A 27,500-nucleotide genomic window follows, 5' to 3' on the forward strand; every position below is an offset into this window, starting at 1 on the left:
AAAAAAATGAAAACTGTAGCCTGTAGGCTACTGCTCACTCCACTGTAGTGATAAAGCGCGTTCAGCTGGATTTTACTTTGTTTGGCATAACAAGGACCCTCTACCTCCAAGGATATAACCATTCAATTTATAGGATAAAGAATAAGCTTTGAATTAAGACGGTAAAGAATGCTATCAAGAAACTATTGCCAACATTCATATGATGTTCCCTACACTGTGAAGGATAACGATTTTCTGCAATTCATATAGCTGATAAACCAAGTTAAACTATGAAGCTTTTCAAGCTTTTTTGGCCTTTGACTCTGTTGTTTTCTGAGAAAAAGGTCCATGTGTTCTTCAAAAGGTTATAAGGTATTCAGGGTAGCTCTGATAATCAGAGAAAACAACAAAGATGCTGGGGCTTGATTTGTTATCAACCACAGAATTGTAAAGAATTTCAGGTTTTGATGAATCTTTTGGTGGAGGCACCTTCATTGAAGGATTTCCAACACAATACTTCCCAACGAGGACTTTGGCAAGGTACATGTAGCGACCTCCATAGCCACCACCCCCAGTGTAATTAACAGAGTATCGAGCGTCTCTAGCGAAATAAACACCAAGTCCATAGGCCGTGCCTGAAAAAAAAACGCTAAATTTAGAGAAAAAAATATCAACAAAATTGTGTTGCATTCAGTGAAGTAATTTGTTATAAAAGAGGCAACTGTACTCTTCTTCTATTATTACAGCTTTTATTACCAATTTATAGCTCCAATTAGTGATTCAGTGCTCATGCAACGTCTAGGTGACTTGGTCGAACATGTAGATGCCTAAACTGGTCAAGATTAATCGTAGAGTCTGTAGCTCAGTGGTAGAGCATTGGAACGAGGAAATCTGAAGGTTTGAAGTTCGATTCCTCATAAGTACTCGAAAGTTTTTTCTTTAATCCCACCCCCGTGACGAGACGATAAAAATTCTCCTCTATTGAAAATTTCAATGACTTACCATGTGCCCCACAGAAGCTTCTGTTGAATCCTTGTGTGTTGATATGGTTGATGTTTTTAGCATAAGTCCCATGAAACAGCTGTCTTTCACTTTTTCCTCCCGTATCTTTGTCCATTTGCTGTTTTCGTAATATGTAAGACTGATACAGATGAGGATTCTGTACGCGTTCAATCTTCTGAATATTAAACGCACCAGCTGTGGCTTGAAACTTACGTGCGACATTTTGATACTCAGGGGAGCCTGAGGGCAGTTGTACTTTATGTACGGTAGAGTGATGGCCGGGCATTGGTGCCCAGTGCTCTGGTAGAGCAATTCCTACAAAAAGGACCGAATGATTAGAATGTTGAAGAAAAACCCAACGAGTGATGTGAAATTTCAAGATCCAAGTTAACTTTTTAAGTAAGACACATTCAAGATTATCAAGAAAGCTCAGTGGAGACATTTAAGGACAGCTTTTCTGAATATCCCCTTCCTGTATGAAATGTTTATTACCTTCAACGTCCTCTGGGACATGAGATAGCTCTTAGTCCTTTCTTATAGCTTATCGAAACATCCTCGTCAAAAGAAATGCATAGCAACTAACCTTCATCAGCACCCTTCACCTTTCTTGTCAGTGTTATTTGTTCACCAGACATTTTTCCACGTCCAGATTTTATCTTCAAGTCGATGACAAACTTGTCTCCGCGTAGAGAAACTTGCACGGTTTGCTTGCCTTTGCTGTGGGCCAACTCAATCTTGCCATTTGCTTTCGGAGCAAACGCCACTTTTGTGCCCCCTATTTCATAGCTCCACTCTACGTTCTTTGAAACCAACTCCGCTTGTTCTTCCTCCTGCTTCTTCTTCCTCCTCTCGCTGATCTCTTTCCAGATCTCCGCGACTATTCCATATACTTCGGTTGGTCCACCACGAACGACAATGCGATCCACGTCATCCTCAATTTCAAGTTTGACGTCTCGGTCTTTAGCTTTTTTTCTCAGGATATCCTTCTGCTTATCGGAAAGCTGACTGACGACGTCACTTTCGACTTTATTCATTGTAAAAGCGTCAGAAAAACCTCTCTTCAAGGATTCCACGGCTTTTCCCACGCTCACTTTGTCTTTGCCAATCACAGAAATGCTTACAGAATGTTCACCACTTTGGCCCAATGCCTGCCTTCGTCCGCGACTTCTGGTTTCCCCGGCTGCTACATTCTCTGACTCACTATCTCTTTCATTACCTTGCACTGGTTGTTTCTTCTTCTCTTGTAGGAAATCCTGCATCATAGAGGCCTGGAACACAACCACTCTTACTTTTTTAATTTTTTTGCAACGGGCACTGAATGTCTTTAGTGCTTTGAACGTAAGTTGAGCTGAGTCTGCTGCGGTTAAGCCGTATCCTCCTGTGCCAACGCACGGAATTGAGATTGCTCGTAGGTGACTGGCGTCGGCAACACGGAAACCTTCCTCCAAACATTTCTGGAGATGCTGCTTATCTGAGGAGCCTGGAATTATGTGAATAATATTAGGTACTTGTAAATTACCTCCGGTGGTCATTATCGCTGTTCCAGCAGGCTGCTTTCCCAATTGGTTGCATTCTTGTTGCACTAGTGGACCACTCTGTCTTGCTATGGCTTTGCTTAGGTCTCCGGCGTTATCCATGTTCATGTCCGTGCTGATGATATTCATGATAGCGTTAGTGCTGTTCTCTCGAGTCAAATCACCATTAACCACCTCAACATTAAGAGGGCTTGTCAAGGTGATATATTGGAGTACCTTCCTCCTTCCAAAGGAGGAAGGTATTCCACCAGTAAAAGTCGTGATGGCAGAGTGGCCAATGTGCTTGGGTTGCAGTTTGTCCATCTCTTGTTTGAAGGCAGCAGTTAAAGCTTGATCTTGGTTGAACACGACAAATCGGATGTCCCGTAAACTAGAACCAGGGTTGGTTTTGCAGAAGTTGACTGTTTCATCCAACATGATTCTCGAGGCTGCATCGCGTGGGAATTGTAGGTTTCCAGTTCCAATGACAGGAAATGCAATGGAGTTGGCTCTAAGCTTTTCGCCTGTTTGCAGACACTTTTGAACGATGGCCCTTAGCGCCTATGAAAGATGAAATAAAAGTCGTTGAATGTGGTGGTAAGAGGGGATCTAAAGAATCCCTTCACTCCAATGTGATCTCAATAGCAATTCGCCGCACTGTCTACTGATCATTTCATCAAATCTAAACGATAAATACTCTTTGAGAAGTCCTTTGCTTCAAAAGTGAACTAAAACTTAATTATCTACGTACAATTCACTGTTTCTTACCGACTCCCCTTCACCGTTGTTCCACTTACAACAGTTGGTGTGAATCACGTGGCTGACCGAGGAAAAACCACGTGAGACAGTGATGTCACCAACGTTAGGGGTTGCGGCCTGAGGACCACCGGCATTAATGATTGCTTGATCGCAAACTCCTTGAGAACTGATAAGTACGTCAGCCTGAAATACACAACCAAAAAAATATTGTTAATGATTCATTGACTTCATCAATATGATGGACTGTTGTCGTTATCAGACTTGGCGCTCTCAACAAGAGAGACGTTAAATAATGTAACTACACTCTACCAGCACATGAAAGCTAAGTGAAGAACTAAAATCAATAAATATGCCAACAAGATCCTCCAAGGTATTTTCATGAGATATTCTCCTGGTGTGAAGAAATCAGTGTGTCAATCCTACCTTCTCTGCCCCTATGTTTCCAGGTTTCCACGACACTCTATGTCTTTGGGCTATTACCAGGGTACACGAGTCAGTTCCAGCAGTGGTAGCGTGGTCATCCTCAACATCATCGTCCCTGTCGCCTGAAGAAGTAGAGGCGTTGGATACGGCTTCGAGGTGTAACTCCTCGTCCTTTCCTCCTCGACCTAAATTTTTCTTTATTTCGATGGCACAATCTTGTTCTTTTTCCACTGATTTCACCAGCCGATCTCCACTTCCACTGTCGAAGTATTTTCGAAGGCCTGGCTGTTTCACTTCTAAGGTTTTCAACTCAGTGGAATTTATTAGAGCGTCGATCTTCTTTCTTACACGTTTCAAACCCTCTCTGTGTCCAGAAATAACAAAATCATCATCGTCTTTTCCCTTTTTAATACTCACTACAAAATCTTTTAGTTGATTTTCTATGGTGTGTAGATCTTCTTGACGTAGCTCAAGGAGATACCTTCGCATATCAGACTTGCAAGCAAAACGTTCTTCCTCTATGCGATTGTTTTTAAGAAAGGTATTTAACTTCTTTATCACTTCGATCACGTCATCACGAAACCCAGCTACGTATGTATCGTTCCAGTTGTCCCTCCGGACACGGACAGCCGTTTGGTTCATCTCGCAACACAAGTTCAGCCATTCAGATGACTTCAACAAATGCTTGCTTTTCTCGTCCATTTGAACTTTCTCTTCCACCATTAACTTGTTCACGACCTTCACCGCGTTATCTGCATGCGCTGCTGAGGATCCCACTATAGTGGCGTCTTTCTCAATAACCAACTCTGCTTCCACGTTGTTTCTTTCCAACTCACATTTGACAGTCTCAAGCCCTTTATCTGAGTTTAAAATCTCCAGGATGCTGACGGATAAAGTTAAATCCTTCTGAACCATGTTTTTCATCAGTTTCTCGAACTCCATGGCTGCCTCAGTAAATTGTGGCTGGGGACCTTCGAAATATATTTCTTCACCTTTAGTATTAATCTTGATCTCCAACTCCTTGTTCTTTTCTTGGAGTTTCTCGGCAAATTTTATCTTCTTCAGCAAAATTAAGCGCTCCTCGGGAACATTTGCAATTTTCTTCTTCAGGTAAGTTTTCCTGGTCTCCTCGCGGTAGATTTCTTCCAACTTTGACCTCACCTTTTCCTCGTTACTTTTCACATCTGCTTTTAATGAAATGATCCTAGCAACATTTGAATCAGGAACAGTCTTGAGCAGCGGAGGATCAACTCCCAAGCAGGTGCCAATGCAGGGAACTTTAGCTACAACGGCTTCCCAGAAATCCTTGTTGACCTGCACATCGCACTTTGCAAACTTGCCGAGGTAATTTTGTACTTGGTCAATGCATTCAGGTTGCCAGGAATCACTGTCATCTTCCCCACGGTACACTATTAGAGCCATTTTGTCGTTGGGTTTCCAGGTGATTTCGCTTTTCTTTCCAGTCAGCGAATTGTTTAGCTCAGCTTGGAACCCTTTGAATGTGATGTATTCCATAACATCGGGATCTACAGGCATGTGCTGGTATTGTGCTTTGGCATCAGGTTTCTGGCTCACTCGAGATTCACTGGCCGCGGTTGCAGTAGCTCCTAAGTCACCGGAATCCTCTGCTCCATCAACGTCCTCGTGTTCTAAAAACTCTCGGTAAGCTCTAATGGACAGCTGGGTTTGTTTAATCTCATAAGGTTTCTCTTCATGTCTGGTTAACACCCTTTTCCATATCTATCGATTAAAGCAACGAAGTGTCAGGAATTCCCCTGAAGAAGTTATTTGTTGTTTCACAACCCTTCATGACACTTTAACTTGAGAGAGATGCACAGATTAAGGACGATGGGGTGGTTGGGGTAGAGTAGGTCAATAAATAAATCAATCAATCAATCAATCAAGCAATCAATCGATCAATCAACGATCACCAATTTGTCCTTCTCTAAGTCTAATGTACTGCTCAAGTCTTAAACCGTGAGAACCAATATTTGATACATATGTTTGAGGATCAGATGTCGATTATTCGTGCTTGAAGGAATTACACTGTACATATATTTTAGAGATAAATGAGTTACAAACCTTTTGCGTCTTGAAACACAACCACAGCTCGACCACTTTTAGGAACATAGTCAACCTTCTCCACAGGACCCCCTCCGTTTCGACGACTCTCAAAGTACAGTTGAATAAAATCATGGGTAACGTCTGAAAAGCCAGTGACAAGGATGCTTTTGCAAACCGGGACTTGTTCGATGGAAACCTTTGCATCATCCAGACCTCTCTCCTCGCATTTGGTCTTTATTTTCGTGAAATCTAAAGAAAACATCATATTCTCATCAAATGTTTGTCTTGTGTGATCTCCACTTTTGAAGTCTTCCTGAAAGGAACAACACTCTTTAAATTACATGTACAGTTCCCAAATAAAATGATTACTTTGATCTGGGTTATTTTGATAGCCTAGAGAAGAAAATGGAAAGGTCTAAAATAAGATACCTTGATTCTTCAGGTACTTCTAAAGCATACAACAATTTTAATCAATGAAAAGTTAGTTTCATATAATGTAAGGGTAAGTTTATTGCTTGAAGCTGAGAGGATGAAATTGAGGCGGCGCTAGCTTTCATCCCTGATAATTCACTAACAGATCAAAGAAGTACGATAGGGAAACTCCTGCTTGCTCTCCAAATTCAATTGAAAGGTACCTACCTCTGATTTCATCCGCCATAATGACTAAGGCTTTTCCATTCTTCAGCATCTGTACGTCGTTAACCTCTTGCCCAGCACTCTTTGCCGCGATAAAGTTACTTAGTCCGTCCCGGGAAGTTTTTCCACTCAGCCCTCGAACGAGTATTCTATTTGTTTCAAATTGAGACTGATCAGCAACCTTCCCTGCATCCGAATCATCGACAGAACAAGGGGATGAGGTTATTTTGCTGACAGGCTTCCTCGAGGATACTGTGTGCTTCTGCTTTTCACGAAAATTTCTTCCTCTTTCACTTGGTTGGTTCGGTTGTCTTGGCATGATTTGAGAGGAATCTTTAGGATCTGGAAACTGATCGCTCTCCTGAAAGTTTCCTGAAATTTGATGTTGCTCCTGGAAATTGCCACCTCGTCCGTAACCCTTTGGCTTCGATTTTGGATTTGGTTGACGCCCTCGACCGCTTTGACCTCCACGTTCCATTTTAGGCTGAAAATTGCCTCCATCACCGAAGCGCCATTCCTGAGATCCATAAGGCGAATTATCTCGATATCCTGCAATTTGGTCCTGAAGAAAGCCACCTCCTCGTTGTCCTCGTTGGTTTCCACGTCCTCTCTGCGGCGGAAAGGCGTTTTGATGACCAAACCACCGTCCTTGAGGGGGATGAAATTGATCATGCCTATACACTTGGGTGTTGCTTGGACCCGTCCCCGGGCTCTTCTTCTGGGTTCCGCCTCTGGGAAAGGTATTTTGTCCTCTGGACCCGCCTCTGGGTCGTGCCTCTGGGTCCCCCCTCTGCAGAAAGGCGTTTTGGTGACCAAACCACTGTCCTTGAGGGGGGTGAAATTGATCATAGCTGTACGCTTGGGTGTTGTTTGAACCCGCCCTCGGGTCCCGCCTCTGGGTCCCGCCTCTGTGAGAGGTGTTTTGGCCTCTGGACCCGCCCCTGAGTCCTGCCTCTGGGTCCCGCCTCTGCAAGGCGTTTCGGTGACCAAACCACTGTCCTTGAGAGGGATCAAATTGATCATCACAATACACTTGGGCGTTGTTTGGACCCGCACCTGGGTTTCGCCTTTGGGTTCCGCCTCTGGTAAAGGCGTTTTGGCCTCTGAACCCTCCTCTGGGTCCCGCCACTGGGTCCCGCCTCTGCGGAGAGGCGTTTTGGTGACCAAACCACTGTCCTTGATCATCGCTATACACTTGGATGTTTTTTGGATGTGCCCCCGAGTCCCGTTTCTGGGTCCTGCCTCTTGGTCCCCTTTGCGGTCCTCCTCTTGCCTTGCCTCTTTGCCTCGAGTTGTGGCCTCGACAAGTTTGGTTCCCCTCATTTTGATCCGATTCAACGCTATCACCAATATTTCTCCTTTCATCTTGTCGTTCTGCATCACCATGTTGCACTTGCGTTTGATTTTGTTTTCTGGGCTTTCTTTCAAATTTTCCTTCTGGTTTCGTTGTCAATGGTCTTCCTTCAGTTGGATTTTTAAAAATGGCCGCAGGATTCTTCATATCTTGAAACTCCTGTAGCCTCGTACTGGCTTTTTCGATATTTCCTTTCACGTCATCTCGACGGAGAATTCTCTTGATAAGAACTGATGGCAAAGAACTGAATGCCTCTTGCAGTTGTTTTGATTTTCGTTCAAATTCCTCTGGGTCCTCTTCTTCCTCTTCCTGCTTTTCTTTCTCGTTCTTGTTGACAGCAGATGAAAAACCCAACTCCCTGTAAATATTCTCCACAACTGTTTCACGAACTCCGTCGTCTTCTTTGTCAACAAAGTCACTGACGTTTAAAAAACCAAGATCTTTATTTCCTTCTTCTTCTTCTCCTTCTTCTTCGTAATGGTCGTCGTCTGTGAATGGAAAAGTGAGGGACCAATTAGTATTTATCAATGGCCTTGAGATGTATGTTATACCTCTCAAAGTCAACTAGCAAAAAAAAAGGAAATACAGCTAATTTAGAAGCGCCCCAAAAGTCAGTGAAAGTGATATACAGGATTCTCTTCCCTCATTATTCCCCCTCCCCCGCCCCCCACTGGAAATTTGCGTTTCAAATGTCCCCAAGGATTTTTCTCCGATAACCGTACACGATCTCCCTTCAGTGAAGCTCGCGCACTGACTTTCCATCGGAATGCCTCCTCGAACATATAATAAAATGTTTCATTGCACTACAAAACTTAGCGTAACAGTATTGAAGTTAAAGAGATAAAAAGATGTTGTGAAGAGGAAAACCAACGATTTAAGTAGGGTCAGATAAATTATGCCGGTGTAATTTGGGGCATAATGCTACAGTTAGAGCATCAAACATAATGCGTGTATAATGACTAAAATGTATTGAAAAATCCCTTGATGTTATTGTTCAACGAGAGATGAATTCTGTCGCCTTAGCAGAGTCAACAGTGATCCTGAATTTCTTATATTTCTTATTTGAACTTTAGGAATTCGATCCAGAAAAATGATGTAATCTGAACTAAGCCTTTTACTCTCAGCAAGTTTTACCTGTTGGTGATAGCAATGGAGGCGAAGTTGAGGGGCTCTTAAAAGCTAACTACGATGACGAATTATTGAATTAAGCATAATGGAAACAATTTAGCTTAATGCCATGTAGCTCTCAAGGATGACGCTCAAAAAAATAATGCTCAATCGTTTTTACTACTATTTATCTGACCCTAGATTAAAGTAGAGCACACCCACTCGTGGGCATTTCATTCCGTGATGAATAGATTGAGGGTATCTTGATATGCCGGAATGAAAAAAACAGCAACCAAGCGTCTACTTCATTTTATATTTAGCAAGACTTTTTTGTAAATCATACGGTGCATTTGATGGTATTATTTTTTCCCGATTATTTTACATTTTTCTGTCGCAGGCAAGAATTTTTGCTACTTCCAGCTGATTAAAGCAAGCTCAGTCAGAAATATTTTATTTCCTGGTGTTGATATCGATTTGTTTGTGTTCCATACTATCTAAAAATGCTGAATTGATGGTAGGTGAAAATAATTACACTCGTGTTATAGGACCTCCGGTTTAAGTCGGGCAAATAACATGGGGGATGTTCCTCCGATGAGCAAAGGAAATAATTGATTTTCGACGCAGACCCAAAGGATTAGGATTTATCAACCAATAACTTTGATGAGTCTATCATCTCAAGAAACGTAATTCCTTGACTGTGAAGTTTTTCGATGCCCTGTTTCCTTAAAGTGTGTGCTTGCATCAGAAATTTATTAGTGCAAATATGGGCGGCCGTCACCACCAAAAATACAAGAATGTGCAATAGATCAGCAAATACAAAGCTGGTCTAAGGATCAGCTGCAGGATAACATAGCTAATAAAGGAATGGCATGGTCAAGTTATAGACGGTTTTGTTTTTCCTTCATGAAACAGAACACCCTAAACATGAACAGTTTGGCCAAATGATAAACGGTCTAGTTACCTATGTCGAATTGGAACATGAAATTGTGATATGGAATAGCTCAATTGTGAATAGGTTAGCACTCACTTGCAACACAGTACACAAACGGTGTAGCGTTGCATCAAATAGCTCAGCGTAATGTCGAATGGTGCAGAGTACACACATATGGTGTAGCGTTGCGTGAAAAGGCTTAGCGCAATTTCGAATAGCATAGCGCACATACAAACGGTGTAGCGTTGCGTGAAATGGCTCAGGGTAATGTCGAATAGCACAGCGTTCGCACAAACGGTGTAGCGTTGCGTGAAATGGCTCAGCGTAATGTAGAACGGTACAGCGTACATACAAACAGTGTAGCGTTGCGTGAAATGGCTGAGCGTAATGTCGAGTGGTACAGCGTACAAACAAATTGTGTAGCGTTACGTAGAATAGCTTTCCAGAACATCAGAAGCTCTAGCTGAACATTAAATTGCTTAACATTACATGAAATATTTCGATGTTGTGGCGAATCGTCGAGCTTCCTTGTGGCGTGATGTGAAGGCCGAAACCACCAAAATACAAACCGCAAATGGAACAGCGATCTGCTGGGGGACATAACGTCATCGAATGTAAAGATTGGCGCGAAACCATTACATGTGTAGTCGCTGTGTTGAAGAGTCTTCACTTTGCCTTGCCTCAAAGCAGAACCAATTCGTACCTTTCGGGGAATTTTTCCTCTATTTTTTCCCTACCGGTATTGCATTTATTCGTTGTCGTTCCTGAAAGCGTCAATTGAAATAGCAACGTGACTGAATTCTACCGGGGTTTGCCGGCCTCCCGGTTTACCACAGTTTGCAAGCGTCGGTTAGCCTGAATGTTGATAGTATTAAGTAGTATTATGACGTGCATCAAATGTAGATTGTCGAGCTCTCTTTTCTCTTCTAACTCGCGCTAACATTTCAATAAGAGTTTAAATTCAACAGCTCTTTGAACATTGCTGGAGTACGTGAGAAGTTGGATTTTGTGTGCCTTTGTGTGCAGCGTTGGACGCCATGGTAAAAAAAACTGATATCCTTGATCTGTTGAAACTTCGAAGAACAAACAAACAAATATCATTCGCAATGGCCGCCAACGTAATAGACAACAAGAAATTAATGATACCGACCAGCGTGGCTTAGTTATCCTGCCTTGTGCCAAAGGATTTTCCGAGAGAGTCACAAAGTTCTTCGAAGTTTCAACATCAAGGTCGCTCATGAGCCTATCCGCTCCACCTTTAGCGTATACCAATAAAGACAAGATCGAGCAAGAGGCTTCCAGGGGAATCGTGTACAAGATTGTGATTGTGTTTTCGTTTGTCAGGCCTCGCGCGCACTAAAAACACGCGTGAAAGAACACACAAGAGCCATAGCAACATTGGATGAAAACTCTTTGTTGGCCAAACACCACATGCTTCACAGTTACCAAATAGATTTGGAGAGTGTTGAAATTGTTGACAGGTCATCGGCGTGGCAACAAAGACTAATTCTTGAAGCTTGGGATTCCATGCGAGATAGAAACGCTATAAACGAACGCATAACGCTATCAAACATATACAATAACATTACGAATTTTTAGAGCCCTTAAAAATACTCTAGAGACTATTGTTACACTTAAAAAAAAAATTCCTTCGAGATTTAGTTTTATCACACATCTTGGACATATAACAAGCAGGACGCCGTTAGACATTTGTAGCCGAAAACGTTCAAGACAATACATTTTTTAGTCAATGTCTATTTTTGTTTATTCTTTTTACCAAAATTTTTAATATGCCCGGTTAAACACCGAATATTTTTAGGGGAAGACTGTATATATTTATCATTTTAAAGAGGTTTACATTATTACATAAATTAAGCCAATTTACAAAATAGTCAAGAATCTTGCTCCACGTTATTTAACTGAATTATTGCCCAAACTATCGAGTGAACGTACGCATTTTCGTCTCAGATCAAGAAATAACTTCACTCAACTTCGTTGTGGAACTTCTACGTTTTAAAAGTCTTTTTATCCATCAGCAATCACTGACTGGCTGGAATTCTCTGGACCTAGATGTCCGAAACTCTGTATCTCTTCCCACTTTTAAAGCAAAACTCGGTCGATTCTCTTTCCGCATACTTACCATAGGTTATATGATGGTTCTTTGTCAAGGCGTGCATCTGTTGATCACACCCCCCTTAGACTTGGGTTTTCTTGTGTAAGAGATTATCTCTTCAAAATTAATAGTTGTGTGTCGCCTATTTGCGAGTGCAGTTTTGACTCTGAATCGGTGAAATACTTTTTCTTGTACTGCCCAAGTATGCCGCTCAACGTCATGTTCTCCTTACCTCTCCTGCTAATATTCTAGGTGAAACATGGTCATCAAGTAGCGATGCCAGGAAACTAAATTTTTATTGTATGGTATTGAGTCTGTAAATTACGACGTCAACTGTACCTTTTTTCGCGAAGTACAAAGTTTTATAATTAACACTAATCGCTTCTCTGAGGCCATTATTTGAATGTTTAAATGTATTCCAAGCTTAGTAAGTTTAATTCGTTGTTATTGCAACTTCTGTGTGTTAGTTATGTGTCTGTTAGTATGTGAGCCTGATGTAATATTGCAATTCCCCTCGTAAAACCTAAGTGCTTTTGGGAAAAACAATGATAACTATGTTTAAATAAAAAATAAAAAATAAAACGTTTTACATTATATTACTTTGTTTATTGCGATGTCCGCACTAGCCTTCTTAAAGACTAAGGAATGGAAAAGAGCAGAGGGAAGATTTTTATGTATGCGCGCTAAACCAGCTCGAAAAAATACTACTTAGGCAAACGCTATTTTTGGAACGCGGGAAAAAACCTTGAAGTGTTTCTGGTCCACACTTGTAATTGACGTTTGAACGAGAAAATAAAATAAAAATAGAATTTACCTTTACTATCACTGCAGCCAGGAAAAATAGATTCAAGATTTTCGTGCTCAATTTTTAGTAAATGTCTCAAATCACGCACATTGAGGCACAAAAAAGAGGTACAAAATCGACTGTCGAGCAATCACGAGTACAAACGCTCGTTTAAGTGCACAAGAATATTATGGATCTGGTTTCGATTTCCAGTCAATGCAAATTGCAATGAAGCATCCTTACCGTAATATGAATATTCGTCATCCATTGTTAATGAGGCACGAGCTTGAAACTTGTCTTTGATAACTTGTAGAATTAGCGAATGCTGAGATGGAAAGAAAAAGATCTTTGTCACTGCTTACTCAAAGACTACAGTGAAAATGAAAACAAGACAAAGTAAGAGTATATTGTAGTATCAAACGAAAATATCTTAGGTTTGCTATGAATTACAGAAGGCAGCTTCATATCTAAAGCTGTAGAAGATTTTGTCTTTATTAAGTAGTTAAATTATCAGTCGTACATCCCTTTTGAGGGCACTTAAGGAGGATTACTTGCTTGTATTTTCTATTACAAAGCCAGAAAATTGTTCCGCTCGCGAGAACTCGTGTTACTTGATACACCCTTAAAATTCTGAGAAATTATTACATCAGGATAATTCATAAGGAATCCAGAAAACTCACCGTCAATCTTTACAGTTTTTCAAGCGAGGATTCCCCTTCTTTTCCCTACAGAAACACTGTCATAAAATAACTCATTCGTATGCACTGTACTTTTACTTTGAACAAAACCGTAGTTCCGGTTTTTCTGGGAAACCGTGAGGGAAAAAAGAGGCTGGGAACTGGGAGAAAGCCAAATTGTGACTTTCCTTTCCGTGTGTTATCTGTGAATCCAGTTGTTTTCAGCCATGTTTTTTAAGACACGGAGAATGACAAAACAGCATAATTAAATTTTACTTCTCTAATAAAGAGAAATTAAATGAATGTGAGCGGAATGGGTAACCTCATCACGAGAAGAAAACTGGCATTGTAGCAGCTAAAACTGCGTGCGTGATCTGAAATGTTTCGCTGGTCAAACCAAGATTGTTACTTAGCGTAATTGTAAGTTGACCTGATCATTTTCCCCTACGATTTAAAAAAAAACCTTTGGATAATTCGTTCATACTTCGCCAAATTTTGCTGACTATCTCTGTCACGCCACTGTGTTCACCCTGGACAAGAATGACACCTGCACACGTGATCAACAACTTCGCGTCAGTGAACTTGGCGAATCTCCTAATTTTGATGAGCTGTGTTTTAAAGAGCTTAACAACACCTTTGAGCTCGATCTTTTGGAATGTGAAGGCGTTTGCGAGACCTTTTCGAAGTCTCTCTTTTAACAGCGATCTTTGTGGGGCCAGCGAGTTACATTTTTATTTCGTCCTTATTTGCGGATCTGGCCCAAAATCATGTGGCAAACGGGGCTTCTTTGCGGGTGACTCTTCAGTTTGCACAGGAGGAGGAGTTGGAACCAATCTTTTCGCCACTTCTTTATGGACATGACTTGCAGCAATCGATACTTGTGTGTGAACTGCATAACCCCCTTGGAGCAGTAAATTTTGTCAATGTGGATTGCATTGTCTTCTTGAACGTTTTGCGGCTTGGCAAGCGACTTGCTTTTGGTGTTTGGATGACCGTTCTGAGAAAAGATCATCGGAAAGTCAAAAACAATAGTCAGGAACACTGTACAATAGGGATCAAGAAGCACATAGAATTTAACACCACATAAAGTCGAGTATGCCTGGAAGCTAACGAAGTACACAGAGTCGAGGCTCGAACTTTGCGTGTGAAATAGTTTGCAAAAAACCAATGTGATCTTTTTAACTTTAGTTCTTGCAACTTCTCGTCATAAAGGCCTTCTTCGCAGCCGCTCTTTTGAGACATTTCTAGAATAATGAAAAACGATGAAAAACTAGGAGAGGAATATTCTATTGCCGTTTACTCCGCGCGCAAGATTTCAAATGTAACTTTTACACAGTCTTGGGTTTGACCGTGTATGAACCATGAGGAATATTATATTGTCGTTTACTATGTGGTTAAGATTTCAAATGTAACTTTGTAAACAGTCTTTACTTTAACTGTGTAATAACCATCGCCCTCGCGATGGCCAGAAAAACCATACGGCAAATGACACAAGATTTACTTTGTTACACGTGCTCTTGCTCGGGTTGGCTTGCTGACAAGCTGGGAGGGTATCAAAAGCTGGAAAAAGACTAAACAGTCCCCTTATAAAGCGATTATTAAATAAATATTTAGAGATTTCGCTTATAATTGCAGAATCGGTCACAATAGTATTATTACTACAGAGGTAAATCATTACACGATATCAAACTACAAATACACTTATCCTTGTTTTGAAAATGGTGGATGAATGACCTAATGTTATTCGCCTGTATTTATATGTGAAAAGCTGATTTCTCTTGAGGCAGGCAGAAACAGATGGGGACAGCCTCAAAGCCGAGAAGGAATGTGAATGGGAAATCAAAAATCCCTTCCTTTGCAAGCTAGTATTACAAAGTGTCAATTGCGGACAATGAGCCTTTCAGTTTTGGCGCGAAAATATTCGTGACAAGTGATGCCGCTTGCTTGTCACGCAACACTCATACTCGCACGGTCTCTCTACAAAAGCAAGGATTACTCTACTCAGAAGACTTACACTGCGATTACAGAAATTTTGATAGGGGGTTTCTTGTCTGAGTGTTCTTATCTGCTGGTAGGACTTCCTCTCCCTCACTCGTTCATACCGAAAAACGTAAGATATTGCCACAGAACCACTAGTTAAAGACGAAAAAAAAACTAACACGTTAATTTTTCTTTCCATATTTTATTTCAGTAAATAAACCTGTTCGTGAAACCCGTGGGTAATACTATGCCACACTTTCTGACCGAGCTTTTGGCTGCCAACTAAATAATAAATGCTTCTTTAAGTTTCTTTTCAGTAAATCTTTTACATCATAAATCAAATGTCATCTTAGCGACGTCACTGTCATTTCTCAAAAAGGTACGCATATTTTTCGAAATTCTCTACTTTCGCCAGTTTTATTTTTGGTAGAAAATTGATGTAACAAAATATTGTTTGTCTGTCTGGCGATAAAAAGGAAAATACCGTTTTGAGAACAGCAGAACTCTTTTCTTTTCCAAGAGAGAAAACGGGGCTAGCGCGAGGTGAACGTGTGGGGCGAGGAACACGACTATGTCGTGGTCCCCGCGCACGTCTCGCGTTTCCCTACGCTCGCCCGAGAAACGTGAAAAAATGACAACTGTAGCCTGTAGGCTAGTGGTAACTCCACTGTTGAGATAAAAAAGCGTTCAGCTGGATTTTACTGTTTGGCATTACAAGGACACTCTAGCTCCAAGGATATAATCATTCAACTTATAGGATAAAGAATAAGCTTTGAGTAAAGAAAGCTATCGAGAAACTATAACCAACATTTATATGATGTTCCCTACACTGTGAAGGAGAACGATTTTCTGCAATTCATATAGCTGATAAACTAAGTTGAACTATAAAGCATTTCAAGCTTTTTCGGTCTTTAACTCTGCTGTTTTCTAAGTAAAAGGTCCATGTGGTCTTCAAAAGGTTATAAGGTATTCAGGGTAACACTGATTATCAAAGAAAACAACAAAGATGCTGGGGCTTGATTGATTATTTACCACAGAATCGTAAAGAATTTCAGGTTTTGATGGGTTTTTTGGTGGAGGCACCTTCATTGAAGGATTTCCAACACAATACTGCCCTACGAGAACCTTGGCAAGATACATGTGGCGCCCTCCATAACCACCACCCCCAGCGTATCCAACAGAGTATTGAGCGTCTCTAGCAAAATAAACACCACGTCCATAAGCCGTGCCTGAAAAAAAAAAAAAAAAAAAAGAATGCTCAATGTAGAGAAAAATATCAACAAAATCATATATTCAGTGAAGTTATTTGTTAGGAGAGAGGCAACTGTATTATTCTTCTATTATTACAGCTATTATTACAAATTTTTGGCTCCAAAGAGTGATTTGGCCTGAGCTCATGCAACGTCTAGGTGACTTGGTAGGACAGGTAGACAAATATATGAATAGAATTGTGGCCAAAACATTATTAGGCTTTTATAGTTAAGAGCAATCGCACTAAAATATTGCTTCAATGATCTTTTTTAACACACGAAGCTTTCGAAATGAATGATCCTTGCAGGATGTAGAAGGCGTGCCACATATTAACCATGTGAAAACCCTGCTTATCGTAGAGTCTGAAGCTCAATAGTATAGCGTTGAAAAATGAAATCTGAAGATCTGAGTTTCGATTCCTCACAAGTACTTGAAATTTTTCCTTAATCCCACCCCGTAGCTAGACGAGAAAACTTCTCCTCTATTTAAAATTTAACTGACTTACCATGAGCCCCACAGAAGCTCCTGTTGAATCCTTGTGTGTTGATATGGTTGATATTTTTAGCATCAGTCCCATGAAACAGCTCTCTTTCACTATTTCTTCCAGTATCTTTATCCATTTTCTGTTTTCGTACCAGGTAAGACTGATACAGATGAGGATTCTGTACGCGTTCAATCCTCTGAATATTTAACGCACTGACTGTAGCTTGAAACTTACGTACCACATTTTGATACTCAGGGGAGCTTGGGTGCAGCGGTACTTTATGTACAGTGGAGTCATGGCTGGGCATTGGTGTCCAGTGCTTTGGCAGAGCAATTCCTACAGAAAGGACCAAAAGATTAGAATGTTGAAATGAAAACCCATCGACTGAAGTTAAATTTCAACATCCAAGAACATATTCAAGGTAAGACACATTCAAGATTATCAAGAAAGCTCAGTGGAGACATTTAAGGACAGCTTTTCTGAATATCCCCTTCCTGTATTAAATGTTTATTACCTTAAACGTCCTCTGGGACATGAAATAGCTCGCAGTCCTTTCTTAAAGCTTATCGAAACATCCTCTTCAAAAGAAATGCATAGCAACTAACCTTCATCAGCACCCTTCACCTTTCTTGTCAGTGTTATTTGTTCACCAAATGTTTGTCCACGTCCAGAGTTTCTCTTCAAGTCGATAACAAACTTGTCTCCTCTTAGAGAAACTTGCACTGTGTGCTCGTCTTTGCTGTGGGCCAACTCAATCTTGGCATTTGCTTTCGGAGCAAACGCCATTTGTATGCCTTGTATTTCATAGCTCCACTCTATGTTCTTTAAAACCAACTTCGCTTGTTCCTCCTCCTGCTTCTTCTTCGTCCTCTCATTGATCTCTTTCCAGATCTCCCCCACTATTCCAGAAACTTCGGTTGGTCCACCACGAACGACAATGCGATTAACGTCATCCTCAATTTCAAGTTTGACGTCACGGTCTTTAGCCTTTTTTCTCAGGATATCTTTCTGCTTATCGGAAAGCTGACTGACCGTTTCATTTTCGACTTTTTCCGTTGTACAGGCGTCAGAGAAACCTTTCTTCAAAGATTCCACGGCTTTTCCCACGCTCACCTTGTCTTTGCCGATCACAGAAATTATTACAGATTGTTCATCACTTTGGCCTGGTGCCTGCCTACGTCCGCGTCTTCGGGTTTGCTTAACTACTGCATCCTCTGAGTCACTGTCTTCTTCAATACCTCGCACCAGTTATTTTTTCTGCTCTTGTAGAAACTCCTGCATCATAGGGGCCTGGAGCACGACCACTCTTACTTTTTTAATATTTTTACAGCGAGCAACGAATGCGTTTAGTGCTTTGAACGTCAGTTGGGCTGAGTCCGCTGCGGTCAAGCCGTATCCTCCTGTGCCAACACACGGAATTGAGATTGCTTGAAGATTATTGGCATCCGCAACGCGAAGACCCTCCTCCAAACATTGCTGGAGATGGTGCTTATCTGAGGAGCCTGGAATTATGTGAATAATATGAGGCACTCGTAAATTACCTCCGCTGGTCATTTTCGCTGTTCCAGGAGGCTGCTTTCCCAATTGGTTGCATTCTTGTTGCACAAGTCGACCACTCCGTCTTGCTATGGCTTTGCTTAAGTCTCCGGCATTATTCATGTTCATGTCCGTGCTGTTGATATTCATGATAGCATCAGTGCTGGTCTCCTGCGTCAAATCACCATTTATCACCTCGATACTGAACGGGCTAGTTAAGGTTATGCGCTGAGCCACACCTACTTGTGGAGAAAACGAATGCCTCTGATGTTCTTTCTGAAATGCCGACAGCATTGGAGACTCGAAGATTACGATCCTGACCTTGCGGACACTACGGAAGCTTCTACTAAAGTTTGTCAGGGCCTTAAATATCAAGCCGGCCGAGTCCACTGCAGAAACATGGAATGCACCAGTACCAACTGCGGGAATCGAAATGGATCTAAGACTATGCGTCTCTGCCAGCCGAAGACATCTTTCAACACACTGCTGGAGGTGGTCTTTATTATTGGTGTCTGGAATTAAGTGAATAATTTTCTGCGTAGGGAGATTTCCACTGCTGGTGATCAATGCGGTTCCACCTGATTGCTGTCCGAACTGCTTCAACTCAGTCTCAACCTGTGGCCCGGCTAGCTGTTTCACCGTTTGGCTCAACTTTCCAGCACTGTCCATATTCAAGTCTTTACTTGTTATATTCACTATGGCATCCGTAGTTTCCTGGCACAAGTCGCCCTGCAAGACTTCAATGCTTACACCCAATGTCCCCACTGTTTTCTTCCATCCAAAGAAGGAACGTATTCCTTTAGTTAAAGTCGTGATGGCAGGGAGGCTAGTTTGCTTGGGCTGTAGTTTGTCCATCTCTTGTTTGAAGGCGGTAGTTAATGCTTGATCTTGGTTAAACACGACAAATCGGATGTCCCGTAAATTAGAAGCAAGGTTGGTTTTGCAGAAATTGACTGTTTCATCCAACATGATTCTCGAGGCTGCATCGCGTGGGAAGCGCAGGTTTCCAGTCCCAAAGACAGGAAATGCAATGGAGTTCGCTCTAAGCGTTTGGCCTGTTTGCAGACACTTTTGAACGATGGCCCTTAGCGTCTACAAAAGATGAAATAGAAGTTGTTGAAAATCTTTTCGTTCCTATGTGATCTCAATAGCAATTCTCCACACTGTCTTCTGTACATTTCGTTTGAGTTTGGAACTTAAAATTTAGCGTTAAGTCATGCAATATCCCCTTATTGGTATATTTTCCTTCTTCCCGTCGCCTTTCCGGTTGATAATGGATTGATAAAGGGAGGAGAAAAACCTTAAAGAGTGACCTTAAAAAGGTTAAAAAACTGACTCCCCTTCGAGCTATTTTTAGTTTTCTTGGAATTTGTTTTCCGGGGATCAAAGTTATCTGAAACTTGAATTTTGTTAACATTTTTCAGAGGATATTGAGAGGGCGCCATGCAGGATGTTCACACCAGAGAACATCAGGATCGAGGATGTCTGAATTATAACTTCAAGGAAATCACCTTTAGTCCTAATTAATTTTTTCTTGGTAGTGAAAATTTCACATCTCATTTTGTTTTATTTCTAGCAAGATCTTTGCTCTCACCAACTCTACAAAATTTCTGATTAAGATTTTCGAATCATACCAGAAATTGAAAGTTACTTTATGAAATAATTGTGTCGTTACATATACGATTGATCATTCCCGAAGAGAATGGTCCTGTTACGAAAGAACAACGAACCGACGCTATTTATTCTATTCCTTGCAATGACTGTGATAACGAGTATCGAACGGACCAAACGTCAGTTTGGTACACGTTTGAAAGAGCGTCAAAAAGCGGTTTTCTTTTATAAAAAAGAAAATTTAGCTTTATCGGAGCACACATGCCTAACCAACCCTACAATTCAGGGGGATAAGTCTAAAATTATCATTACTAATCGGCGTTACCACCAGCGCCTTTGTTTGGAAGCCTGGCATATTAACTCCGTCCACGCTCCTCTAAATCGTGATGATGGCAGCCTACTTCCTGACGCCCATTTACACCTCGTTAGAAAAAAGGCAGCTAATTGGTGAGCGTATAAAGGGACCTCTGGTTGCAGCGTTTAGATCACCCCTGATGAAGGCATTAGACAGGAATGTCGAAATATTGGGTCTATGAATTGTAACTTCTCGGTTACATTCATTAAATCTTTAAACCAGAGTAGCATCAAACCATGTCTGACATGACGGAATGTTTGACGATAACCTAAATCGGAAATAACATCAAATCGAGCCTGAACAGTCTTCAGTTGCTGTATGCTACAAGAGAATGGATAGGATTCGCCAGTCGGGCATCCGACATCGTTTAGGCTTTAATCAAATCTAAACAATAAGTACTCTTCAATGTATTTTCGTTGTTTCTTACCGGTTCCCCTTCACCGTTGTTCCACTTACAACAGTTAGCGAGAATCACGTGACTGACCGAGGAAAAACCACCTGAGACAGTAATGTCACCAACGTTGGGGATTTTGGACTTGGGGCCACCGGCGTTAATGATTGCTATATGGCATGCTCCTAGAGAACTGACAAGTACGTCAGCCTGGAAGACACAACCAAAAAAATATTGTCAGTGCTTCATGAACTTCTTCAATATGGTTGACTGTAATCGTTATCAGACTTGGCACTCCTAATTAGAGAGACGTTACATAATGTAACCACACTCTATGAGCAGATGAGAGCTAAGTGAAGAACTAAAATCCACATAAGAGGAATGGTAAGTTTTTTAGCTCGGTGAAGAAATAAAGAAACATTTTTTTCGTCTTGTCCCATGCTCGTGGCAAGACGAAAAACATTTTTCTTTATTTCTTTACGGAGCTCAAAAACTACCATCTCTCTTGTTTCCATCTACAAACATTACGCTATCGACATTGCTGATCCTAGCAGTATGCAGGACGCGTGTTATATGAACTTCGTAATGTGGCTCAGTGGTAGAGCATCGGAGCGCGGAATCCAAAGGTCTGAGGTTCGATTCCTCATGGCGACTCAGATTTTTTTTCTTTGTCACACGCTCGTGACAAGACGAAAAACATCTTCCTTTAAAATCCATATATGTGCCAACAAGATCCTCTAAGGTATTTTCGTAAAATATTCTGTTGGTGTGAAGAAATAAGTGAGTCGATCTTACCTTCTCTTCCGCTATGTTTCCAGGTTTCCACGACACTCTGTACCTTTGGGCTATTACCAGGGTAGACGAGTCAGTTCCAGTAGTGGTAGCGTGGTCATCCTCCGCATCATCTTCACCGTCGCCTGAAGTAGTAGAGGCTTCAAAAACAGATTCGACGCGCAGCTCCTCTTCCTTTCCTCTTCGACCTAAACTTTTCTGGACTTTTATGGCACAGTCTTGTTGTTTTTCCACCATTTTCACCAGCTGATCTCCTTTTCCACTGTCAAAGTATTTTCGAAGGCCTGGCTGTTTCACTTCAAAGGTTTTCAACTCAGTGGAATCCATCAGAGCATCGAGCTTCTTTCCTACACGTTTCAAACCATCTCTGTTTCCAGAAATGACAAAATCATCATTGTCTTTTCCCTTTTTAATACTCACTACAAAATCTTTTAGTTGATTTTCTATGGTGCGTAGATCTTCTTGACGTGGCTCAAGAAGATACCTTCGCATAATATCAGACGTGCACACAAACCTTCCCTCCCTGATGCAATTGTTTTCAAGAAAGGTATTTAACTTCTTTATCACTTCGGTGACGTCATCACGAAACCCAGCTACGTATGTATCGTTCCAGTTGTCCCTCCGGACACGGACAGCCGTTTGGTTCATCTCGCCACACAACCTCAGCCATTCAGATGACTTCAATAAATGCTTGCTTTTCTCGTCCACTTGAACTTTCTCTTCCACCGTCAACTTGTTCACGAGCCCCGCCGCGTTGTTTGCATGCGCTGCTGATGATCCCACTATGGTGGCGTCTTTCTCAATAACGAACACTGCTTCCACGTTGTTTCTTTCCAACTCACATTTGACAGTCTGAAGCCCCTCATCTGAGTTTAAAATCTTCAGGATGCTGACGGATAAAGTTAGTTTCTTCTCAACCATGTCAGCCATTTGTTTGTAGAACTTCATGGTTGCCTCAGTGAATTGTGGCTGGGGACCTTCGAAATATATTTCTTCACCTTCAGTATTAATCTTGATCTCCAGCTCCTTGTTCTTTTCTTGGAGTTTCTCGGCAAATTTTATCTTCTTCAGCAAAATTAGGCGCTCCTTAGGAACATTTGGAATTTTCTTCTTCAGGTAAGTTTTTCTAGTCTCCTCGCGGTATATTTCTTCCAACTTTGACTTCACCTTATCCTCGTTATTTTTCACGTTTGTTCCTAATGAAACGATCCTTGCAATATTTGAATCAGGAATAGTCTTGATCAGCGGGGGATCAACTCCTAAGCAGATGCGAATGCTGGGAACTTTTGCTACAACGGCTTCCCAGAAATCCTTGTTGACCTGCACATCGCACTTCGCAAACTTGCCGAGATAATTTTGTACTTGGTCAATACATTCAGATTGCCATGAATCACTGTCATCTTCCCCACGGTACACTATTACAGCCATTTTGCTGTTGGGTTTCCAGGTGATTTCGCTCTTCTTTCCAGCCAGCGAATTGTTCAGTTCAGCTTGGAATCCTGTAGACGTGACGTATTCCATAACATCGGGATCTACAGCTATGTACAGCTGTTGTGCTTTGGTATCACGTTTCTGGCTCACTCGAGATTCACTGGCCGCGGTTGCAGTAGCTCCTAAGTCACCGGAATCCTCCGCTCCATCAACGTCTTCGTCTTCTAGAAACTCTCGGTAAGCTCTATTTAACAGCTGGGTTTGTTCAATCTCATAAGGTTTCTCTTCATGTCTGGTTAACACTCTTTCCATATCTATTGATTAAAGCAACTAGATGTTTATCGTTTCACAACACTTCACGACATTTTAATTTGAGAGATACGCACAGAGTAAGGACGATGGGGTTGTTGGGGCGGAGTAGATCAATCAATCAATCAATCAAACAATCGATCAATTCACGATCTAAATACTAATTCATCCCTCCTTAAGTCTAATGTGAAGCTCAAGTCTTAAATCGGGGCAATCAATATTTGCTACGTATGTTGGAGGATCAGATGTCGATTATTCGTGCCTGAGGGAATTACACTATACTTATATTTTAGAGATCAGTGACCTACAAACCTTTTGCATCTTGAAACACAACCACAGCTTGACTACTTTTAGGAACATGGTGAACCTTCTCCACAGGACCCCCACCATTTTGACGACTCTCAAAGTACAGTTCAATAAAATCATGGGTAATGTCTGAAAAGCCAGTGAAAAGGGTGCTTTTGCAAACCGGGACTTGTTGGATGGTTTTTCCACCCCGTCCCCCACCGTGTCCCCTACCCTTTGGCTTCGGTTTTGGTTTCGGTTTTGGTGGAGGTCCTCGACCGCCTTGACCTCCACGTCCCATTTGAGGCTGAGAATTGCCTTCATCGCCAAAGTGCCGTTCCTGAGATTCATAAAGCAAATAATCTTGATTTCCTGCAATTGGTACCTGACGAAAGCAACCTCTTTGTCCTCGTTGGTTTCCACGTCCTCTCTGCGACGGAAAGGCGTTTTGATGATCAAACCACTGTCCTTGAGGGGTATAAAAGTGATCATCTCTATGCACTTGGGTGTTGTTTGGATCCTGGTAAAACCCACCTCTGGGTCCTCTTTCCGGTCCTGCTCTTTTGTTGCCTCTTTGCCTTGAGTTGTGGCCTCGACAAGCTTGGTTCCTCTCATTTTGATCCGATTTATCGCTATCACAACCATTTCTTCGCTCATCTTGTCGTTCTGCATCGCCATGTTGCCCTTGCGTTTGATTTTTTTCTCTTGGCCTACTTCTATTTTTCTTCCCTCTATTACTTTCGTGTTCAGGGCCTCCGGAAGATTTGTCCCCTGCCACCCAAGCTTGCTTAATAGGGCTGTGAGTTAGAGGATCTTCAAATTTTCTTTTAGGTTTTGTAATCAATGGCCTTCTTTCAGCTGGATTTTTAAAAACGTCCGCAGGATTCTCCGTATCTCGAAACTTTTGTAGGTTTTGACGTGCTCTTTCCATATTTCCTCTCACGTCATCTTGACGGAGAACTGTCGTAATAAGAACTAGTGGCAAACAACTGAATACCTCTTGCAGTTGTTTTGATTTTTGTTCAAATTCTCCTGGGTCTTCTTCGTCCGTCTCCAGCCCTTCTTGCTCGTTCTTGTTGACAGCAGGTGAAAAATCCAACTCCTTGTCAACATTCTTCTCAACTGTTTCACGAACTCCGTCATCCCCTTTGTCAACAAAGTCAATGACTTTAAAAAAACCACGATCTTTATTTCCTTCTTCTCCTTGTTGTTGTTGTTGTTGTTGTTTTTCTTCTTCTTCTTTTTCCTCTCCTTCTTCTCCTGTTTTCTCTTCTTCTTTCTCCTCTTGTATTTTTTTCTCTTCTTTTTCCTCTTTTTTTTCCTCGTCTTTTTCTTCTTCTTCTTCTTCTCCTTTCTCTCCTTTTTTTTCTTCTTCTTCTTTTTTTTCGTCTTTTTCTTCCTCGTCCTTTCTTTCTTCCTCTTCTTCTTCTTCTTCTTCGTCTTCTTTTTTTTCTTCTTCTTCATCGTTGCCGTCTGTGAATGAAAAAGTGAGGGACCAGCCAGTATTTATCAATGGTGGCCTTGAGATACATGTTATACCTCTCAAAGTCAACTAACCAAAAAAAGGAAATACAGCTAATTACAAGCGCCTCAAAAGTCAGTGAAGGTGATAATACAGGATTGTTTACTTTGATCTGTGTTATTTTAATAGTTTGGAGAAGAAAATCGAAACGTCTAAATACGTTGGATCACCTAAAATAAGGCATCTTAATTCTTCACGTACTAGTTAAGCATACAACAATTCTAATCAATGAAAAGTTAGTTTCACATAATTTGAAGGTAAATTCACCGCGTAAAACTGAGAGGATGAAACTGAGCTGGCGTGGACTTTCATCCCCGATAACTCACGAACAGATCATAGACACAGAATAGAGAAATTCCTGCTAAATCTCCAAATTCAGTTGAAGGGTACGTACCTTTGATTTCATCAGCCATGGTGACTAAGGCTTTTCCATTCTTCAGCATCTGTACGTCCTTAACCTCTTCCTTACCACTCTTTGCCTTGATAAAGTTGACCAGTCCTTCCCGTGAGGTTTTTTCATCCAGCCCTTGAATGAGTATTTTATTTCTTTCAAATTGAGATTGATCAGCAGGTTCCTCTTCTGCCACACTGGGCATGCTCTGTGCTCGTCTTATCCCAGTTTGACCAGCATCTCTGTTACCAAGTCGGTTCTGTGGCCTACCGCGGTCTCCCTGTCTGCTTTTGTTGGTTTCACCTTGTCTGAACTTCCCTGCATCCGAATTATCGAAAGAACTGGGGGTTTTACTGCTGACAAGCTCCTTCAAGGATGTTGGATGCACCTGATTTTCATGAGAACCTCCTCCTCTTCCATTTTGTTGGTTCGGTTGTATTTGCATAAACTGAGAGTCATCTTTAGCATCTGAAAATTGATTGCTCCCCTGAAAATCTCCCGGAATTTGATGTTTCTCTTGAAAATTTCCACCCCGTCCCCCACCATGTCCCCTACCCTTTCGCTTCGGTTTTGGTTTTGGTTTTGGTGGAGGTCCTCGACCGCCTTGACCTCCACGTCCCATTTGAGGCTGAGAATTGCCTTCATCGCCAAAGTGCCATTCTTGAGATCCATAAAGCGAATAATCTCGATTTCCTGCAGTTGGGTCCTGGCGAAAGCAACCTCTTTGTCCTCTTTGGTTTTCACGTCCTCTCTGCGACGGAAAGGCGTTTTGATGATCAAACCACTGTCCTTGAGGGGTATAAAAGTGATCATCTCTATGCACTTGGGTGTTGTTTGGATCCTGGTAAAACCCACCTCTGGGTCCCCTTTCCGGTCCTGCTCTTTTGTTGCCTCTTTGCCTTGAGTTGTGGCCTCGACAAGCTTGGTTCCTCTCATTTTGATCCGATTTATCGCTATCACAACCATTTCTTCGCTCATCTTGTCGTTCTGCATCGCCATGTTGCCCTTGCGTTTGATTTTTTTCTCTTGGCCTACTTCTATTTTTCTTCCCTCTATTACTTTCGTGTTCAGGGCCTCCGGAAGATTTGTCCCCTGCCACCCAAGCTTGCTTAATAGGGCCGTGTGTTAGAGGATCTTCAAATTTTCCTTTAGGTTTCGTAATCAATGGCCTTCTTTCAGCTGGATTTTTAAAAACGTCCGCAGGATTCTTCGTATCTTGAAACTTTTGTAGCTTTTGACGTACTCTTTCCAGATTTCCTTTCACGTCATCTTGACGGAGAACTGTATTGATAATAACTGGTTTCAAAAAAATGAATTCCTCCTTCAGTTGTTCTGATTTTCGTTCAAATTCTCCTGGGTCTTCTTCGTCCGTCTCCAGCCCTTCTTGCTCGTTCTTGTCGACAGCAGATGAAAAACCCAACTCCTTGTCAACATTCTTCTCAACTGTTTCACGAACTCCGTCATCCCCTTTGTCAACAAAGTCACTGACATTAAAAGAACCAAGATCTTCATTTCCTTCTTCTCCTTGTTGTTGTTGTTCTTCTTTTTCTTCTTTTTCCTCTTCCTCTTTTTCTTCTTCTTTCTCTTCTTCTTTCTCCTCTTCCATTTCTTCTTCTTTTTCCTCGTCTTTCTCTTCTTCTTCTCCTTCTTTTTCTTCTTCTTTCTCTCCTTCTTCTTCCTTTTTTTCTTCTTCTTCTTTATCTTCGCTGTCTGTGAATGATAAAGTGAGGGACCAGTCAGTATTTACCAATGGTGGCCTACATACATGTTAAACATGTTATACCTCTCAAAGTCAACTAACAAAAAAAAAAAAGAAATA

General features: G+C 41.5%; 3 protein-coding genes across 3 annotated transcripts in view; all 3 read right to left on the reverse strand.

Annotated features, from left to right (window-relative positions):
* Positions 1 to 336: 336 nt before the first annotated feature.
* On the reverse strand, positions 337 to 8,493 carry LOC113669447 (uncharacterized). Its single transcript, XM_089206172.1, is given in 9 exon segments — positions 337 to 614; positions 982 to 1,296; positions 1,565 to 3,056; positions 3,264 to 3,437; positions 3,678 to 5,408; positions 5,410 to 5,417; positions 5,760 to 5,990; positions 6,381 to 8,219; positions 8,487 to 8,493. Coding segments are annotated over 9 exon segments (6,075 nt in total).
* Positions 8,494 to 15,509: 7,016 nt separating this feature from the next.
* Positions 15,510 to 19,686, reverse strand: LOC149051216 (protein mono-ADP-ribosyltransferase PARP15-like). The gene is made up of 3 exons (XM_089207365.1): positions 17,664 to 19,686; positions 17,080 to 17,394; positions 15,510 to 16,552 (listed from the first exon to the last, which is right to left on the reverse strand). Exons 1-3 carry the CDS (start codon positions 17,842 to 17,844, stop codon positions 16,275 to 16,277), a joined length of 774 nt encoding a protein of 257 aa, XP_089063491.1. The 5' UTR covers positions 17,845 to 19,686; the 3' UTR covers positions 15,510 to 16,274.
* The window catches only part of LOC149051217 (uncharacterized), an 18,818-nt gene continuing 9,250 nt past the window's right edge, over positions 17,933 to 27,500 (reverse strand). The window contains exons 3-7 of the mRNA XM_089206962.1: positions 25,685 to 27,391; positions 23,796 to 25,241; positions 21,747 to 23,488; positions 20,988 to 21,161; positions 17,933 to 19,686 (exon numbers count right to left, since the gene is read on the reverse strand). Of these exons, the coding sequence (XP_089063088.1) occupies positions 18,307 to 19,686; positions 20,988 to 21,161; positions 21,747 to 23,488; positions 23,796 to 25,241; positions 25,685 to 27,391 (6,449 nt within the window). The 3' untranslated portion in view covers positions 17,933 to 18,306. The remainder of the gene's footprint in view (positions 19,687 to 20,987; positions 21,162 to 21,746; positions 23,489 to 23,795; positions 25,242 to 25,684; positions 27,392 to 27,500) is intronic.

The sequence above is a fragment of the Pocillopora damicornis genome, chromosome 1 (genome assembly GCF_964200805.1).
Source record: "Pocillopora damicornis chromosome 1, jaPocDami1.2, whole genome shotgun sequence".
NCBI lineage: Eukaryota > Metazoa > Cnidaria > Anthozoa > Scleractinia > Pocilloporidae > Pocillopora > Pocillopora damicornis.

Excerpts from the sequence above, each read along its gene's own strand:
- LOC149051216 (XM_089207365.1), bottom strand. The coding sequence starts at position 17,844 with ATGGCGTTTGCTCCGAAAGCAAATGCCAAGATTGAGTTGGCCCACAGC. Across the intron at positions 17,395-17,663 it reads GGTGAAGGGTGCTGATGAAG|GAATTGCTCTGCCAAAGCAC; the intron begins GTTAGTTGCTAT and ends TCCTTTCTGTAG. Across the intron at positions 16,553-17,079 it reads GAGCTTCTGTGGGGCTCATG|GCACGGCTTATGGACGTGGT; the intron begins GTAAGTCAGTTA and ends TTTTTTTTTCAG.